At 46.6% G+C, this 19881-nt stretch overlaps 1 protein-coding gene across 1 annotated transcript in view; it reads left to right on the forward strand.

Annotated features, from left to right (window-relative positions):
- Nucleotides 1-358: 358 nt before the first annotated feature.
- The window catches only part of LOC146181089 (neprilysin-3-like), a 36781-nt gene continuing 17258 nt past the window's right edge, over nucleotides 359-19881 (forward strand). Inside the window, exons 1-5 of the mRNA XM_084575706.1 lie at nucleotides 359-373; nucleotides 2662-2835; nucleotides 5640-5799; nucleotides 10057-10368; nucleotides 17361-17558. Coding sequence (XP_084431832.1) covers nucleotides 359-373; nucleotides 2662-2835; nucleotides 5640-5799; nucleotides 10057-10368; nucleotides 17361-17558 — 859 coding nt within the window. The remainder of the gene's footprint in view (nucleotides 374-2661; nucleotides 2836-5639; nucleotides 5800-10056; nucleotides 10369-17360; nucleotides 17559-19881) is intronic.

Genomic DNA, 19881 nt, shown 5'->3' on the forward strand with positions numbered 1-19881 from the left:
CTTTCCAGTCCTGATACTTTCGCAGAGCCCGTCAGTACAGTGAATCGAAATCTTTTAAGTAAGGCAGCTTCCGTCTTACTATAGCTGGCTTCACCCTCAGAAGAAAATGTTCCGAACACGCTTTGTGCTTCGCCTCTAAGGCATCTGTTCAAGAAAGTACCACATTCACCGTTTGTTCAATCTGTGCTTTTGGCGAATCTTTCGGAGCGCGTGAGGTATGCGCCGAAGAGGAGGAAAAAACATTTATTTAAGATGATTTGATTTGGGAATTGAGGTGCGTTTGGTTGTGAAGCTGAGTGGAAGACCCTATTCCGGGACATCATTGGCCGCCACCGCTGCCCGAGCTCTCTACCAGGACATGCTGGGCCTCCAGGTGAGATCGTCTCTTTTGTCGACGTATTTCGGAAGCAACTTGCTTGCGTCTATCCGCAAGCCGCTATATCCTTCACTGGGGCTGTGCGCTTCATGTTAACTGTTGCTTTTACCTGAACATTGGAGCTGAAGTTTCAGAATACACAATTCCGTTTCCCGCTGAAATTTTACCTCTCGCTTCTTTTCTGCTCTCTTTTTCTTCCTCAGCTTTTCGAGTCCTTTCCAGTTGCTTTTATGCTCTTTCTTCCTCGGCTTTTTTCGAGCCCTCCCCCATCTTCTTTACCTCTTTTTCTTTCTGTGTAGCCCATTTCCGTAGTTCGGCTCTGGACAACCCCATTTGGGTGCAAGCCTCAATCTGCTTCTTTAGATGCACGTCTGAAGCTTGGACTGTTAAGGTGTAGCTTAAAGTATGGTCATCGAACCTCGCCTAACGGCTTCCGCGCAGCGCCACCTCTCGCTAGAGCTCTGCAACTACACTCTTTACGACCGCTTCGTAAACTCTTCCAACTCGTCCTCTGAGCCTCATTGCACTAATTATTCTGTCGCTGATGACAGAATAATTGTCGCTCGTTATTAACAATAGTCTTAATAACGATGCGCCACTAATGGTACGCGGACTCCCGGACACCCTTAGAGTGAGTGGGGTAACAGCTCTGGTCTCAGAGGAGATGCACTCAGCTTGCGTGGCAAGCTGAGCCTGAAGTCAACTATCTCTAGTGGAAGAAGGGGTGACCGTTTGGTGCCCAGATTTCACCGTTTATGGTCATGGTAAAGGTTAGAGGCATAAGTATCAAGGCGAAAAACTACACATCAAGAGACGATATAGAGAAATTGACACTAACGCTTAAAACACAACGATAATATTCATCGAAAGGCAATGGAAAGCAAGCAACTAAAGAGGATCTCACAAAGCACACAGTCTTTGCAACTTTAAACAATTCAGCAGTTCAAACACGCAAACACCAAATTGTTTACTACCAGGAACTGCCGAAGACCGACATCTGGATTGTCACGACGTGGCGGTCCTGTAAGACGAGCCCCACTCCCACGCAGAAGTCTCAGGCTCATCGAACAGCGGGTTGATTCCAGGAGACAGGCAGCAGCACTTGCTAGCACGCCGCAACACTGCCTCTAACGCTGGCCGGCTACCACAACCAACGCGACCTCAATAAATATTGCTCGCCGCATCTGTCGGTTACAAGGCGTCAAGCCAGCGCGCAAATACACGTAACTTCACCCTTTTATTCGTCCTCCCGCCCAGTCGCGCGCCGTCATTGGTTAGGCGCTGTATAAAGTTCTCGAGATGACGAGTACCTTCCGTGCGGGTCAGTCACAGTCGCCGCCCAGTGATGAGAAGGAGGGTGACGTCGATGCGTGGAAGGCTACGGTGTCCCCTCGCGCAGTGAAGAGACATTTCTCCAATGTGCTGCAATGCTCTACGCAGACGCCCCGCGGGCCTCTTTCGCGCCCTCACTGATTTAATTAAAACGTGCGCCGATTTCATGACAGAGAATAAGACGAGTAATTTTTTACTCCACGAAAGTTAGGTAAGAGAACAAAATAGGCGCTAAGTAGTTTTGTTAGGCTCTATTATGATGCCCAGATTACAAGAGCTGGTGCGCTAAGCCAAAATTGACTTACTGGTCGATACCCAGATGACGCTGGCATCATTTTAAACAAGAATTCCACTTTGATCAAAGCTACGGAACTCACAAAACATAGAACACATGAAGAACATGGCAATGTTTAAAAATCGAATATGTCATCTAACACATCTGCAGTAGCTGTCGTCCTTCTACAGGAGCTGAAAGACAACACGTTACTGGGCTTAATAAAAATATATACCAAGCATTATGAGCCTTTATTCTTCCTCTTTAGTATTTCAATAGAGCAGAGTTATTATCATGCACAACAGCTAGGATTCAGCACCGCAAAAGATCACAGCTGGGCCGTTTATGAATTTCTCAATTGTTTTCTTTAAGAAGAGAGCATCAAAAATTGTAGCATATTGCGCTCAAACGAAGAAAGGCTGCAGACCCAACACTGCGACCGCATGACAAGCTCTACTCTGTACATACTTGTAGAACTTCAGGTATCGTTCTAGACTTTGTGGCATGAAATCAAGGAGGAATAACTTCGTGCGAACGAAAAACGTGGTCTGAGTAAAAAACTAACGTGAATGTAACAATGATTTGCACTGATCTTTACGCTCGCACCTGATAATTCAAGTCTGAAAAATAAGACCTCATCTTACCTTTTGCCATTTTTTCTTTGCTGCCTCCGGTGCAGAGGGGTGCAATGAAGAACTTTTTGAACGAACTCTGCCTTGATATTTCGAATCTTGACCCCAACCACGACTTCGACATCCTGCACTGGTTGGTCTACCTAAGTTTCGTGTACGGCTTTCCTACCTTTGTAAGGTTCAGCAGCACACTGGATGCTTCTATGGAGCACGTTATAACGGTAAGTATTCTCTTTTTACAGCCTCGTGAACAGAAGGAAAGCTGCACAATCAAACAGCTCTCGCAGCGCTTTGAATACTGGTTGGTGTTTTGAAGCTCTAGTCACTTAAATAACATTTTTGCGTGTTAGATAAAACGATAAACTATGTGCTGCTTGTTAACCACTATCTTACTGTAAGGAGTTCGGTTTATTTATCCTCAGGCGAAAAATGGTATGCCAAAAAAGTGTGAGAAAGTGCTAAAACTACGAACAACGCGCTTCTGATGTTTGATCTTCATAAACCTGTTGAGCCGTCAATTTTTTCTAGAAATGTTGCATGAAGTGGCATTTCATACCCACGGGCATTCAACCGTCATCCCCCAGCGGCTAAGCCTTCATTTACTACTGATGCATTGCCATAAAATGTCTGTCGCAGGACGCTCTTAGGGTTCACTAAATGTTCTAACGGGTTCAGTGTTACATTTCACCGCTGCTGGCACGTTGCATAACGCAAACTATGCCTATGATACTATTTTCGGGACAATGGGCAGACGTCACCGCTATCAGCCCTCTGGAGTGGGTATATTGTTGATTCTAAACCTCTACCTTTCCGCGCGAAGCCAAGTGCAAGTGACTGTGCGAGTGTTCAAATCCTAATCATCAGTCTAAAGACGGGATGTTTAAGAGTACATTTCCTGTCGGAAGTCCTGTATATTCTTTAGATTTATGATCTACCTCAATATAAGACTGCGAGGCTGAAGCAGTAGATACAAGAGAAGGAAGGTTTAAAATGACGCCCGACGCAAAGCTTCGTAATCATACTAATTGGGAAGCTGCGCTTCATAGGTGACTGGCCTTAGTATGCACTTCTTTGGTGCCTATGAATTGTCTCGCAATATAAAAGGGGTAATTAAAAGCTATATATATGCTCGAGCTGCCATTGTCATTACATACGCACTGGTGTGAACAGAAGCGCACCATAGACTTTGAAACAAAGAAAATAATGGGGCTGTCCTGTCACTTCGTGCCTGTAATCAGAGTATAGTTACCCATTACAATCCGTATAAGCACAGCAAACAACCGCAAAAAAAGTGCAACTTTTCTGCTCTGTGGGCCTGCGTTCAGGCTGTTGGTAGTGAGTAGTTACTAAAAAAACAAATTCTAATTTGATGATTCCTATTAGCGTTTGACGTGAACATATATGAGTGTAGGACGATTTAATGGTGAATGGCCACTAAGGTTCGGAAGCTACATGTTTTTTGTATATGGCTATGTCTTCACTGCCAACATAAAAACAAAGTTTCTTCTCAAAATAGGGCATAAATACTACATATACATATTGTTACGTAGCGACAAGCGATGACAACAGGAGAACAGAGGACAGAGAGAAGATGCTCGACGGTCGTGAGACGACGTTTAATGAATCTGTGTGCAGGCCTAGCGCGCGTGCTCCTGCCCGCGCCACTGCCCTCTTCTTCCTCCTTTGTCCGTAATATGACCCGGAGCCACCGAGCTATCGTCCCGATCGTAGACGAGAAAGTTTACCGATGATGATTCCATGGCATGATGATGGGCGTGTCTGGATGCTTGAAGAAGAGGAAGAAGTAAAAATAGAATGGCTTGCCGGTACGATGTCTGATGCACGGGTGATCCGCCTCCCCTGGAGCTATCAACCATCCGTCACCAGAGTCCATGGGATCGATGGCTCGAGGTCACGTCGGGCAGCTTGGGCGGGGGTTGCGTTTTCGTGTCCATCGGTTTCTTCGGGTCATTCTGGTCTTTCGGGTCCTTTGTCTCGGTTCTGATTGGTCTGTCTCTTCTTGTCTTCAGGTCCGGGCTTGGGGCTGGGCGGTGGTAGTTGGTCTGGTCTGGGCTGGAAGAGCTGGGGTGAAGCTGCTGGGCAATGTCCCTGGGCCCTCGGTCGATGGTCCTGGCTTACAGATAGCGCCGATGCTGCAAGGCCGCACCTCCAACCAAATGTTACGTGGCGGCAAGTGATAACAACAGAAGAACAGAGGACAGAGAGAAGATGCTCGATGGTCGTGAGATGACGTTTAATGAATCTGTGAGCGGGCCTAGCGCGCGCGCTCCGGCCCGCGCCACTGCCCTCTTCTCTCCGTTCGTAACAATATTAATCAAGGTGACACAAACTGTCTTATTTTTTATTCGGCCCTAAATTTATTCTCTACTAATTTACTACGAAAGATACTGAAAATGAGTCTATTATTTGCTGATTTGTGCAGCCGGCCACTGTCCATTTCCGTGAGGTGCGAATGTTTGTCGAAAGTGTTTTCTCTCCAGGCCTTGATCAACCACAAATCGCTTCGCTATTACCCTGAGGGCAGTACTCAATAAGTAAGAAAGTGTTTCGGTCAGCCAGATATACGTGAGTCCGCATCCTTCAATCTCAGAAATAACGCCCCATCATACGACACATTACTGTGACTAAAATGCGCCATCAAAGCGTCATTGCTAAGCTGGCAATTGATGCTGAGCATACATGAAACCTATACACGAATTTGGTAATTCCATTTTACACAGCTCCGGTGTGGCATAAAAGAACTACGCTATTTTCCGCAGTAGACACTGCGGTGATTTCGGGCTCTTCGTTTCTGCCTGGTGTTATGATGCCATTGGCACATTTTTCTTCCGCGCTCGGACTGCTAGCCAGTAAGCTTCCACCTTTGAGGCAGAAGATACTAATGTCACCAACGTTACTGCAACGTGTGATTTTAATTCAATATTTATTTTACGGGTATGCGTATATGAAAAAGAAGCAAATTCTCGTATTATGCGGTTGATTTGGGATTTTTTAACTGCTACAGATGAAGATAAATGAAGAAGACGAGAGCTGGATGAAGAACTCACGGAAAAAGTTTAGCGGACGGAGGTTGCAATCGTTCTACGCGGATTACTTGTCTGCTTACGACCCGCAGATGAACGCAACTGCAATCGTCAAGGACATCATTCGTGCAGAGCTGGTCGGTGGGTACGCTCCTACATCTCTGTAGAGATGATAATACGGGCAAAATTTCCTAGGGTATAAGAATGGCTTGAATCTAATGATACGAGCGAAAGTTGTGAGTAGCCACGATATTCGCAATAATACCACCCTTGAATGAGCGTTTTGCCTATTTTAAAGGTATATGAACGGGAACAAGCAGTTGGTTGGGAACAACTTTATTTATGGTCCTGCAGAGCTTTCGCCGACAGGGCCTTGGGTCTGGGGCTGAGCAAGGCAGTGGTCAACCGCGGCGGGAGGGCTCCGGAGTTAGCACCGTGCGAGTTTTGGCCTGCAGAGCTTTCGCCGACAGGGCCTTGGGTCTGGGGCTGAGCAAGGCAGTGGTCAACCGCGGCGGGAGGGCTCCGGAGTTAGCACCGTGCGAGTTTTTCTTAGAATTCTAGAGCATGCGAGTTAAAGTGGCTATATCAGTGTGGCAGACCTTGCATATATTTTTAGGGTATGTACCAGGATAGAGTCTGTGGTATTGTTCCGGGTTGGGGTACATGGGCGCATGGGGCCACCGCGTCAGCCCTGTCTAGCTTGTCGCTGGGTGGATCCGAACGAGCAGTACATGTCAGATTTTAAGGTTGCTTTCAAGGTTGTGCCACCAGAAGTTTGTCGGCAGGATTTGGTTAGAACGGAAAGGTAAGAAAACGAATGGTTACACAAAATAGAAACTGACGCATTTCGTTGCAGAAATATGTGTTGCATGCGGAGTAATTTGTCAGGTATTTATAGCCAATTAAGTGAATCAGACGTCGCAATACCCAAAAAAGGTAATGTCCACGTCAAATAGGAGTCCCGTGCCACCCAACTATCATGGGGTGCTACGTCATAGCGTGACGTCACAAGCTGGAAGCCTCCTCTTCTTTCGTGTTTCTTCTACAGAATGCTTACGCATTCCCTCATTGTGGGTGTCGCACTGATCTCGGACGTTTTTGCGATGATCTGCACTGCGCTGGAAGGGAAGTGGCCGGTGAAAGTACAAAAGACAGAAAGCTGCAGTATTGCCGTCTACGGAGCAATTTCTTCCGTTCGAGAATATTTAACGTGTTTCGATGTAGAACAGCACACAGGCACCTCTCTGTTGCGCCTCCATTGAAATGCAGCTGCCAGCGCTCGCGTTCATATCCGGGTACAATGAAACAGTAGTTGGGCATCTTAATCAATCCCCTACCGCTGCTGGGCACACATTTTGAAGCCAAAGTTTCACTGCACCAGGTTTTAGTCCACTTCCATATCCTCCAAAGAAAGGCAATTCTTTTCCCGCGGTTACATTCAGATGACTCAGAAAAAAATTACGAAAATATGCCAACGACTCGCCAAGGTGGAGGACATTATCCATAAATTAATACCACAGCTTGAAAAATCTGGGTTTTCAATCTGTTCATACGTGTGACCGAACGTTTCAGAAGTGCTGCTGCACCACTCTCTTTGATTGCACAAAGTTCCTTAACACATTGCTTCTTTCCCTTTCACAACAGTGATGAGATTCATTAGATCTCTCCGTCAGGAGATTTTCCAGCCTCTCTCTGGATCTGTTGGCAAACTAGGAAGCCTCACAGAAGGATACGCGTCAGAAGGTGAGTTCTTGGTCACTCTACACTGACTTCTGTAAAGCTCACTGCACGCCCAAGTATTACCTCATTAATTAGAGGTATCGCCTGTAATTGTAAAGAAACATATCAAATTGTTTAAAGCTACTAATTGTGCCCAACTTGCGCTTAGAAGCAATATATCGGGATCTGGACGAAGCTACAGTCAGCGAGGGGGTCATGCAGCTCAACTTTTCTCGTTTTGCTTTTTTATTACTGAAATTACACTTTATTTTCCTTAAAGAGGTTTATAAAATGGAGGTTTATAGAGCACTCGTAAATGTTGCTGAACGTGTTATGGTAGTGATATGTCGAGGAAGGCTGTTTAAGTCAGCTGCTGTTTGAGCGCAAAAGCGAACTGTCAAAGCCAGTATTGTGGGCACGTGGACGTTGATCTTGTAGCGGATTACCGATTCGATGTGATCTGCCTGACGGGAGTGCGCAATCGTATGGTTCTTGGTTTAGTGGCAAATAAAAATTCTTTGAAACAAGACAATGGCAATGCTGCTACGAGTTGGAGTATTAGGTAAACCTGACTGTAATCTTATAGATGACATGCTTACGTCACATGAATATGAGGAGGGAATGAATCCTGTGGCCCTGTTTTCAACATATTCAATTGATTTTTTTAGATATCTTAATGGGGATCCCAAAGGAGTTGTGTATAATGCCGTTAATTGTTATGAGTGCAATACATGCTTGTAGTCTGACGTGTTGCGGGGTTTCCGTAGATGACGCTTCAAGAAACCTGTTTGAAGAGCATCTTGTTTTCATTTATTTTTCTAGTATGAAGATAGGTTTGAAATACTGACAGGAAGCCATCTTGGCCTGCGGTCCACCTGTATCGACGAATGCGCATTGAAGTTTCGTGAGCTACACGCTACCAGGACGCGCTGAAAGTGCTGTGGTTTTCTGTAATCGTTTGAAAACGGGGCCTAGTTAGCTCGTATCCGACCCTTTCAGCCATTCTATCGGTGAATGGGAGGGAGGGCGGGAAAGTGTTTTATTCAAGGCTGTAACATTATTGCAAGACACAATCTTGACCAAGAATGGCTAGGCAAAGATGAACGTGCAATCGAGGGTCACCATTGCCTGTAGGCACCATTGTTCTCATACCGTTCTCTCTCTCTCTCTCTCTCTCCACACGCCTACAAAAGGACAAACGCATAGAGGGGCGCGCGCGCAACAGTCTCCTTCAGTGTAACGTACCCGACAGTGTGCGTTAGATTCGAGGTTAGATTCCAAAGCCCACTTGGACCGACGAAAAGCCGCAGTGTGGCAAACCTTGCCGTAGAGCCTACCAAATCATTACAAAAACTATATACAATACCAATCCACAACTTCAGTTTATGCTTTGTCCACTGAGCTTTCAACGGGGGGCGTTAGCCACGCGACGTACCTAAAAAATAGGGTCAAACAATTGAGAGCGAGAAAACTACATTCCCTTCCAAAACATGAATAATTAGTTTTTTAATCACAACTTGCCCGGCTGTATTGGTCTGTTCATCACAACAGAGTGGCCATTTTCGCAAGGAGTTATGACGACTGTTAACTTTTAGGCACGGGAACCCCTTGAGAAGCCTGTGAGCGAGAAACTTCTCAGCTCAGTTGCTGGGTAGAGACTACAGGTTATTGCAACTTTTGCAAGAGAGGGGAACATAGAAACTCGAGCAATTGTAAAGGATTGCCCCTAGTGCCTTGTCTACGCACCTCTCCGAAAAATGGTCGTCTTCCATCGAATCGTACTGCTCAGGTTTCGTTGATTGTCTCATCGAAGCGGCTGGGTGGCAACTGCGAAGGCACTGCACCTGGAGAAGCCATGCGTCCATGAGTGTAAACGGAGGGTTAGCTGTGGCTGCCGTAAGTGAACAAAATCAATTATATAGAAGTGTGTGTAATGTGTCGATGCCTCTTATAAACACGGAAAGGCCGCTGTGTGTAATTCTGCAAGGTATTTGTAACTCCCATCTGCCGTCGGCATGCAATTAGAAATTCAACAGCCTGAATAACTATCACAGTGTCATTCCAGGAACAAAACAAATATATCTTATCACAAATAAGAATATCCGTGTATTTAAGCTAGATTATGCACATTTTCTAATATTATACAAACACGGGAGAGTCTCTAGATGTTAGCCGACTTTTTGCCCCTCTTGCGCTCACACAGATTTGACAGTTATCACTGTGCGCTTGAACGTTATTCATGTTGCACGGGTCTGAATTCATTCAGATTGGTTTGAATTATTATTTTGGCTTGGCTTAGCTTCGTCTGGTTTATAAATTATTTACCAAGGGTCTCCGGCTATAAGGGACGCAAGCAGTGCTATTCGAATAATTATGAGCTCCAGGGCGTATGTACCATTCAAGAGTGTCACACATTACGCATACGCCTGCTCTTCACTTCCAACCAAGCCACGGTCGCGATTCAGCCAAATTCTCCGCGCTAAGTAGTCGAGCGCCCTCACTACTGATTCACCGCTGTATCGCGCATCATTGACAGAGTACATTTCCTCGACGTCCTGTTTGCCGATCTAGATATGAATGACGACTGCATACATTTCTGAAAGGTATTTCTTCTATTGCGCTAAGGAAAATCTCCCCGCTCATATTACGAATAAAAGACTATCAACACATCTGTTCCAGACGACTGGGTGCGCCTGATCGAAATGGCCACATCCAAGAAAATCACAGGGCTCAATAGAGTTGATATGCCAGACAACTCAGTGGCACTTGTGGTGCTGCTGCTGGACGAGAGGCGGATGGCGCGCAGTGACTCTCGGCTACTCATCGCTTGGAGCCTTGTTCATCGGCTTCTCCCGCTTGCCTCCGGCGAATATATGTATGAGGAAGCTACGAAAAGTTTTCACGGGGACCCAGACAGCGTACTGCGTTTCTGCTACGAAATCGTCGTCGATGTGATGCCTTTGGCTGTCTCTCAGCGCTACGTCAGCTCGTGTAAGTATAACAAGCGTATTCTAATGCTTCATACAGCTGTAAAGAACGTATAAATGGCGCACCAAAAAGCGAATATTGCGGCAGCTTGACTAATTATGTTATTTTACTTTTTATTGGTTGCGTTTTTATGTTAAGCAGTATGATCGTGTATACATAGTCAGTCACGTAAAATGCTTTACACGCCTCAACCCAATGACCTCTCACCTCAGTTGACACCGAAATAAGGCGAAATAGTAAGCTGCTGATGGAAAATAACGATACTGCTAGCGCCTAAAAAGTGGCAGATTGTGGAGCAACGACGCGAAATGATCCCTATCAGGCCAGACGAGTGAAGGGAAAGCTTCTTCCCGTTTGGCACTTCAAATTGTGGTCATGTTACTGAGAAAAGACGCAGATTCGCCACCCTAATTCTCAAAGGTCTTGCGGAGGCCTAGCTGCACCTGGTAAGTGTGGTTTTGTCTTGCTCATTGTCAGACAAAATCAATATTTTTTCAGTCTTTATTTTTCAGCCATATGCACTTGTTTATACCATTATGTATTTATTTAATTAGCATTCTCTTTATGCCCACTGTTTTTAACCACATTGATAATTTGTGTGGAGCTTGCAAGTAGCCAGCCTTATTAAGAAAGAATACTTAAATGTGCAATCAAAGAACTCGTGCAAAATAAGAAGTGAAATTTCTGAGAGATTTAGAGATATTGACATATGTAAGAAGTCGCCATAATTTTATGGTGTATTTCTTCGTTCTGTTTTTAAATATTCTCTAATGTCAGAACGATAAACACTACTTACTGAAATACCACATAGCAATATAAGCCTTCGAGATCGGAGACAGTGATAGATTCTTTGAAATGAAGCGGTCAAATTGGTATGAGGACGAAGAGGGAAACCGACGTGGACGCTGCGTTATATCCGGGTTCCTTGCAGTCTTCTTGTTTGTCAAATTCATGCACTTCATATCAATAAATCATATCCAGTGTTATCCACGTATCAATTCTATAGAACAGTAGTAGAGCGTCACGCGAAATGTAATATAAAAATCGCTCTATTTGGCGTTTATATACTGCAAAGGCGACGGAGCAGGTGTTGGTGACAAAAGAAAGGTTCATTTTTATAGCATATGCAACCAAAGTCTAGGAAAGAAAAGGTTAATATACTGGCCCAACTTGAATTGACGACCGACCATCGATAAAATACTCGGAAAATCTCGGCAGCCGGTACTGTGGGTAGCCAATGAAGGCTCATAATGGGCCATGGTCGGCTGTCAGTTACACAGGTTAAAAGTTAGCCAAGTACTTTTAACCAGCTGACGACAAATACTAAGGAAATATTTGGTACGTTGTGGTCGGCAGCCAAGCATGGCCCATATTAGGGCCTGGGCCCTTGTAGGCTGTCACTCAGTAGGTTAACAGTTGGTCAAATATTTTCAGCCAGCTGATGACAAATACTAAGGAATGAATTTGTACGCAGTAATCGGCTGGCAACCATGGCCCAAAGTGTGGCCGTGGCTGTTTATCCGCGAGGTTGACCCAGTACTTTGAGGCAGCCACAGCTCGGCACAATGGTAGATAATTATTCGGTGCCCAATGCTAGGCAGTCAAACATGGCCCAATGTAGCACTGTGGTGGGCTGCCCACGGTTTAGCCAAGCAGAATGTATATTCCCTGCGACTTAATTTTGCACAATATTTTCACAAAGGTGACAGAGCGAAGTTTTTAATAAGAACTTGACCATGCCTTTATTTTTGTTATAATTTTGCCGTCGTAAACCTAAACGATTTTCAATAAATATGCAACAGGGTGCGAGGAGCAGATCAACTGGGCAACTTTAGTGGCAAGTTTAATTTGAATAGAAATAACCCTGTCTTTCGTTCTCTATTACCCTCCCGGAAAATGAAGCGATTTGTTTTTTAGACCTTAAGCTGAGGGTATCTAAGGGGAAAGCTTGTTGTGTGTACTTCCAGCATTCGAAAAATTTGGCACTGGCTTAACTCTGCTACTGATGGATATACATAGTGTAAAGTTACAGATATGCTTGGTGCTGAGTTTGCATTTTCACTGAGGTTTCTGGTGTGCTCAGTGAACCGGCCACTCTTGAAATCACTTTCTTCATCCTTCTCGTCATTCTCGTTACTTTCCTCTGGCTGCTGCTGTTGTTTATCGTTGGGCTTCTTGACGACGTCTTTTCGCAAGGCGTTCTTCTCGCTCTGTGCAGATCCATTGTTCCGGGCCTCTTTCACGGCCGCTCTGGGAAAGCGTCTTGTCATGACTGTACATCGCGTGCCACTTGTCGAGCACCAGCAGCATTTCATTAAACGCATTAAATTTCACCGGCGTTCTAAAATTCGTCTACAGGAATGGAAAGGCGCCGTATCTGTCACAGAGGAATTCCGCTATTATTCTCACTGTTGACAAGGGAAATTATGAAGAACGTTACACGATCTAGGGCGTAGGGCAATGGTAAAGCGCTGGGCTGGGGATAAAGTGATGATGGATGTTCGGTTTCCATGTGAAACACAAGCTTTAAAATTTATTTTTCAGTATCAATTAAATGACCATTAGGCATGAGACGTCTGGTTGGTCGCTTCGAACTCGGCGGCTCTCGCGCATGCACATAACGGGCGGCCAAGACTCAAGCAATACTTGGCTCTGACCCGCGTGGTGTAACTTTACCCTACAAAGGGAACTCAAATCCTATGACTCGTCCCACAGCAAGACTTAAAAGAGCAATTATACTTAACTGCTTGGAATTGATGCTTCGAAAGTCGGGGCCACGGTGAATGATTCATTGTTTTCACTATCAGGTACATAGGCTTTTACCACTTGCTTCCCTTGCTCGTGTCTCACGGCAGTTGCTGAAACCCTCTTCAAGAAGTATGTATCCCGTCAAAAGGCGGCTGTGTCTGAACATGGGAAAGTCAAATCAAAGAGGGTATAAGGTGTCTCATAACTTCATAAAGGTAGCCAGCAGGGCCAACGTGCCAATTGGTTTCTATCTGCCAAATACGGTTGACTAAACCGAGCCCCCACATTTGTGGTGGGGGTGAGCGCTGTCGTAAACAAGAAACATTAAGAAGCAGTTTTAGATGTCCCTTGGGGTAGTGTATATTGTTACGGTGGGGAAGAACAGCAAGCGCGGGGTAAGCGTGTGAATAGGGGATGAGAAAAAAGATGTCCGTTCGGTCCACGTCTTGTCTTCGCTGGTGCCTGTGTTTGTCCTTAAGCGCCATCCTGCACCGCAATATTTTGGTGGCAGCGAGGGGACGCTGCTCATTCCCGCAGAGCACTGTGCGCCAAATGAGATCGATGGTAGAGCTCCGCAACCCGATACCAGCGTCTGTGTGCTCGGCGGCAGCAATCTGGGAAAGCTTCCCTCAGCTTCCATAGCGCACCCGGCTGTCGCTGCTGGAATCGCCACAGAACGCCATGGCCATGGTCGCCACTGAGGCCTTTGTTGACGTGATTCTCATTACCGAGGTCCAGCGCCATGTCCGACTTGGGAGCCCAAATTTGATACCTGCCGCTTTGAGCCTCGCCGTCGAGGTGGCTGGCAAGTGCCGCAAGCGGGACCTCGATAGAGGCCCACTTTTGCGGCACCTGACCGAACGGGAGGGCTATCTGTAGGCTGAGCATCAGCGCTGCCTCTCGCAAGCCACTAAGGTGAAGGAGTTGATGTAGGAGTTGAACGAGCAACTAAGCAAGTTTGAGCAACAGATCTTCAAGGCCCAGCAGAAGCTTGATGAGGAGCAGCCGGCACAGCTGCAGTGGTGGGTGCACCAGCTGGAGGTGAAGAGACAGCGGGTATGAGCCCCGGTGTATAAATGGGTGAGTTCGCGAGAGAAGGAACTGGAGCACTCGCACCGGGAGACCATGGAGCGCGAACGGCAGGAGGTGGAGCATCACCTGGCGCAGACCCAAGGGCAGGCCGAAACCGTCGAGATAGTGTGCACACAGTCGAGGCAGCGGCTGAACCCCGAAGACCATAATACTGACGCTATACATCGAAGGTCAAAGTTAAGGAACTGAGCAAGGCGCATCAGGTGGAGCTGGAGGCAGATGGGCGAAGCACAGGTGTAGTCTGGACACTTTGGAGCGGCACTGTGAAGAGAAGTCACCTCCCGTGGAGTTACGTGCCCGTCTTACCGAGGCCTTTGAGACCCAGAGGCATGAGGTTAGTGAGCTATCATGCAAGAAGGCGAAAGTCGAAGGGGCCAAGCAGCGACTTGAACAAGCACATGCGGCTTCATCTTATCCATCTAATCCAAAATAAGCTGCAGCTTATCCAGGCACATGAGGCTGCTGTCGAGCAGCTGCGTCGCGCGTTGTACGAAGAACGGGCCGAGAATGACGAACTCTGCACCAAGAACTGGGAAGTGGAAGGCTACGTGGGCATGGGAACGAGAAGCCGAAGCCCAAGCCAATAGTTGAGCACGAAGCTGAAGGCACCCAAGGCCAGGCATGCTAAAGAAATTCATGGCCCGGAAGAATGGCTGTTGGCTGAGTGTAAGCACAAAAAACGGGAGCTGCTGAAGCGTTTGTTACTTGCCGTCAAGGTGGATGGTGGTCTGGCCCACACGGAGTGGCTCGTGTGCTTTGAGCAAGAGCTGCAAGTAGAGCTCAAGCAGTAGCAGCTGCTACAGCATGGTATGAGAGACCACCTCCAATAGGAGAATGGGTCTTCCGCTGCGAATGTGAAGCGTCTGCCGCAGCTCACTGAGAGAACACATGAGATGCTTAAGTTGAATACTGGGATTGCGGTTTTGGTTTTTGCGGCCTCGTAGCTGCAGGGGAATGTTCCATGCGTTTCATTGGAGGCGAAACGAAGTGGTGTCCGTGTGCTGTGCGATGTCAGCGCACGTTAAAGATCCCCAGGTGGTCGAAATTACTCCGTAGCCCTCCACTACGGCTCCTCTTTCTCTCTTTCCACTTTCATTCCCACCTTCCTCCCTTCCCTTACGGCGCGGTTCGGGTGTCCACAGAGCAAGTGTGACAGTTACGGCGCCTTTCCCTTCCTGTGAACCAATTTAATTTAATGTTCCATGCAATGACATATACCTGGTGCTCAATGAAGGAACCAGCTGTGAGCGTATTCAATTGAAACCTTATGCCTGAGCTGAAGGAGCCCACGAAAAGGAAAGGCGTTGATTGAGAGACCAATAACAAGTCAAAGGCTATGGAGGGCAGCAGCGGAGAGGGTGAGCAGAGACACGAGACCTTGAAGGTCGAGACACAGGATAAAGAACCTTCGTCGAGCAAGAATAGAAAAAAGGAAGATGAGTACAAGCCTAGGAAGCGAAGGTTCAAGCCCGACACGACTTCCACGTGGACCGAGGTGGAAATTGCGAGCATCGGAGTCATCGTCAACCTGAACCCATGCAACTTCCACAAGCTTTTCAACAACACGCACTACATTCTCATCAACTTCGCGCACTGGTGTGAGCACTGCGTAAATGTGGCATCTGAGTACGTCGGCATGGCCACCGCATTAGAACGCCGGGACCTGCCGATTCTGCCGGGCAAGCTGGACGCTTGTGGCGATAAATGGCGATAAATGGCGCCTTGCGCTCAATGGCTGCGCCTCACTGCACTTCAGTGTGCTGCCGTTGCTGTGGGACGCATTCCGTGACATTGTTATGCCCACTGGCCGCCTTCCACGGACTTTGACACTTTGGCAGAATTCTGGAATTTTCCCTTCCCTCAGTGGAAAGATGTTTATGTGGGGAAGAAGAGCAAGTGAGGCGCAAGCGTGTCGATTGGGAATGAGAAAGAAGGCCGGTTTGTAGGCAGTCTGTCGGCACTTAGACCTGCGCGAAACAAGTTGGCTAAACTGCGTCATCGCGTATGTCTTGCAGGTGAGCATGGTTGCAAAAAGCAACGGGAAGAAGGCTATTTTAGATGTGCCTTGGAAGTGGGGTATATGATCATCTTGTCTTGCAGAAAGTGCTATATCGGACCCATATATAAAAAGAATAAGCTAGCAAACTGGGTAAACATTTATTACATGCAAGTATGTATTTGGCTTTAATGGAGCAAACACTTTGGGCAAAAGTCATAGCTCAAAAGCAGCAGTTTTTCTTGAAGCATTCCACGTAGAAAATAGGCGGGTCAGTGTATTCGCTTCCCAATATAGTCAGAGCGTGCATGTTTTGTTTGCATAGTTGTAAAGACTAACGTTTAACACCATTCAGGCAATGTTTTGAGCTGCTAGGATGGACATGATCTTCAAGGTTGACCTGCGATCTTGCAATCATCTCGGCTGATGACGATTGGCCGGGATAATTCTGATAACAAATCCCAACATCTGCCGAACCTTGTTGACCTCACTTGGACGAAGGTCGGGCAAGGTTGCGCGTTGATGCTGGGTCAACGCAAGGTGAAAGTTGATTTTTCAATTGGGCGTTCCATTGTGTTTCATTTTTCATTGTTATCACAGACGGCAGTGCCGCAGCTGCAGACGTAACTGGCGTGATTGATATATGGTGTCTCCACAACCGGACATTAAGGATAACGCCTTATTGCTTTTGAATTAGCCTATAAGGTCGGTCAAGACTTTATAATGGGGTTATGGTATCATCAAGGCTGTAATGTGTGTTTTTCTCACTTTTTCCTTTCTTGCGGTTTTTATTTTCGGCTAAACAGTGGTACAAATCTTCAAAAGCCACACCTGCTCTCCGGTTTCCAGCTCTTAGGCTGATCAAACTCCTCGAGCCGAACTGCATAGTCGCTAATGTTGCGTCGAACATTGTTTATTACAATTTAGGCATCTTCATTATTTTAACTATGCAGTGATTTGGATCTTTCCAGCCGCCCTTAGAATTATGAGTATTATTTTTATTACTTGTAATAAATGTTAAATCGACTAATAAACTGAGCACCCCTAGAGATCAGTAGACAAACGGAAATGAAGGTTCCATGCTTCTCCCTGCTTCTCAATTATTTCTCGTGATGCTGGACATATCTGTCATTACCTGAACGTGCCTTCTGTTCTACAGATCTGACGCCCTCTGCGCTCACTTCCGTCAAGCAGCTGACTGCGAATATGATTAAAGCCTTGGTGAACAAGCTGAAGCAAACCGAGTGGATCAATGGCAAATTGTTATGCATGATCTACGAGAAGGCCTTGGAGCTGAGGTTTATGTTGGCCTACCCGGAAACAGTCGGCACCGAGTCAATGCTTGAAAACTTATTCGGTGAGTGCCGAAAAGCGGAGTTTCTGATTGCATGGCCGTTTACGTGAATCCACCGAGTACTTATCGTCCTTTTTCTAGGCATGGACAAAACCATCTTGATATGTGTGAATCATAATGTAGCTAGCACTTTCATGGAGTGAAACGTCCAAGCAGTTTTCTTTGGCGACAGATGTGTCGCTCTTTTCTCACCTATCACCCCAACAAGACGAGAAATGTAGAGTTAGTGTTCCTCACCTTCTTTCCTTAACGTCTGGCCTTTTGACAAGTATTGTAAGCCAGTCCTGTAAAGGAGAAGAGGCACAAGCAAGCTATACTATTTCCTAGGCGCCACTTGATTTGCATCAGCTCCTTGTAACAGGCTGCGCGCATTGTGGGGGTCCACTTGCGGAACCAGCTGTGGCATAGTCTTGAGGCCAAAACGTGTTTTCGCTACGAAGGTGGGAGCCGAGCTTCGCGTATGCCGTATGCTGTATGCCGTATGCCATTACGTCACAGCCATGGCCAACTGCGCAGCCCCCTCGCTAAGCTCTGGCGGCGTGGATTAGCAACGCTTAAGGGGTGTGCGACTCCTCCTCATTAAAAAAAAAATAGTCTCAATAAGGGAACCGAACCTCCATTTCTTAGAAAACCAGCCAAGCGCTTTACCGCTGTGCCACGCCCAGCGTCGAGAACCGGTCTTCATAATTCCGATTGTCTTCCATGAGGATGATAGCGGGATTCCGCGAGTGACAGATGCTACCATTGGCGCGTAATTTGAAAGAACCAAAGAATAAAATAGTTAAGTAACTAAATTAGGATGACGTCAAGGATGTGACTTCGATCTCCATTTCTATTCAACATAGCAATGAGGGGCCTCCCAGCTAAGCTGAATGACATCTCTCGAATAAAGTTCAGCATGTATGCTGACGATATTAACATCTGGATGAACAATGGAAGTGATACAGAAATTGAGTGGAGCCTGCAGAGAGCTGCAGACGCCGTGGTGAAGTATGCAGCCGACAGAGGACTAGCATGCTCACCGCAGAAGTCGGAGCTCTTTAGGTACAACACCAACAGCAGAGACAAAAAGCCAATAAACATCAAAGTGGTAGTAGAGGGCCTAGAGGTGCCGCAGGTCGAGGAGAGGAGGGTCCTGGGCATGGTTATCAATCATAAAGGCAACAATACCAATACCATAAAGAAATTAGCAACATATGCGGATTAAGTGCAAGGCATATTCAGAAGGATAACAGTAAAAGGGAGAGGCCTAAAAGAGAGAAGCCTCCTAAGAATATCACAGGCGTACATAACAAGCAGAATCTGCTATGCAACGCCGTACCTAAATATGAATAAAGACAACATAGATAAACTAGACAGGATACTGAGGAAATGTGCCAAGAGGGCTCTGGGACTTCCCATATCCACATGAACGGAACGTCTTGAGAAAATGGGTATCCACAACAGATGGGCCGAGCTAGCTGAGGGAGTTAGAATAGCTCAGCTGGAGCGACTTAGCCAATCTGAAACAGGAAGAAAAATACTAGAATGGATAGACATCAAACCGGGATACACTGCTCATAAGACAGTGGATATCCCGGAAGAGATAAGAGCCAGGATACGCGCCCCGCCTATGCCAAAAAATATGCACCCCGAATATAATAAAGAGAGGCGCGGGCATAGAGCCAGAGCCTACGAGAAAAGAATGGGAGAACAACCAGCAGAACAAGTGGCCTACGTAGATGCTGCATGTGGACGGCAAGGAGCAGCCGTATCCGCAGTAGTCGACAGAACAGGAGCTCGGCTTCAAGTCGCACTAGAGACGCCAACGCGGCGGAGGAATTAGCAGTAGCGCTCGCTTGTGTCGGTACCAAGGTTAAATTCATACTATGCGATAGCAAAAATGCGGTCAGAAATTTTGGGAAGGGAAGAATATCAGAAGCTAAACGAGTCCTCGAATGGAGGCCGCTTGAGCGCAACTTGGAAATTATATGGATACCAGCACATGAATTCATCGCAGGGAATGAGGCTGCTCACAAGTTTGCCCGAGCTCTCTATCACGGGGCGGCTGCCGAGCAGCCCTCTTGCATGGATGTAAAAGATAGCCTAATCTCGTATAAAGAGGTTACAGAGCACTATAAACTAAGCAGAAGGGTCTATCCGCCGCCAGACCGTTCCCTCGGAAACGGAGAGGTAATTGCATGGAGGAGGCTACAAGGGGGCAATCATATTAGTCCCTTTTGGGTATATGCAACAATTTCAAAATATGAAAAGGATCTACATTGCATAACATGTGGGAGATGGCGCACTCTAGATCATAATATTTGGGAATGTAACAACAGCCCAG

The sequence above is a fragment of the Amblyomma maculatum genome, chromosome 8 (assembly GCF_055883805.1).
Source record: "Amblyomma maculatum isolate TAMU_Amacu chromosome 8, ASM5588380v1, whole genome shotgun sequence".
In the NCBI taxonomy this organism is placed as follows: Eukaryota; Metazoa; Arthropoda; class Arachnida; order Ixodida; family Ixodidae; genus Amblyomma; species Amblyomma maculatum.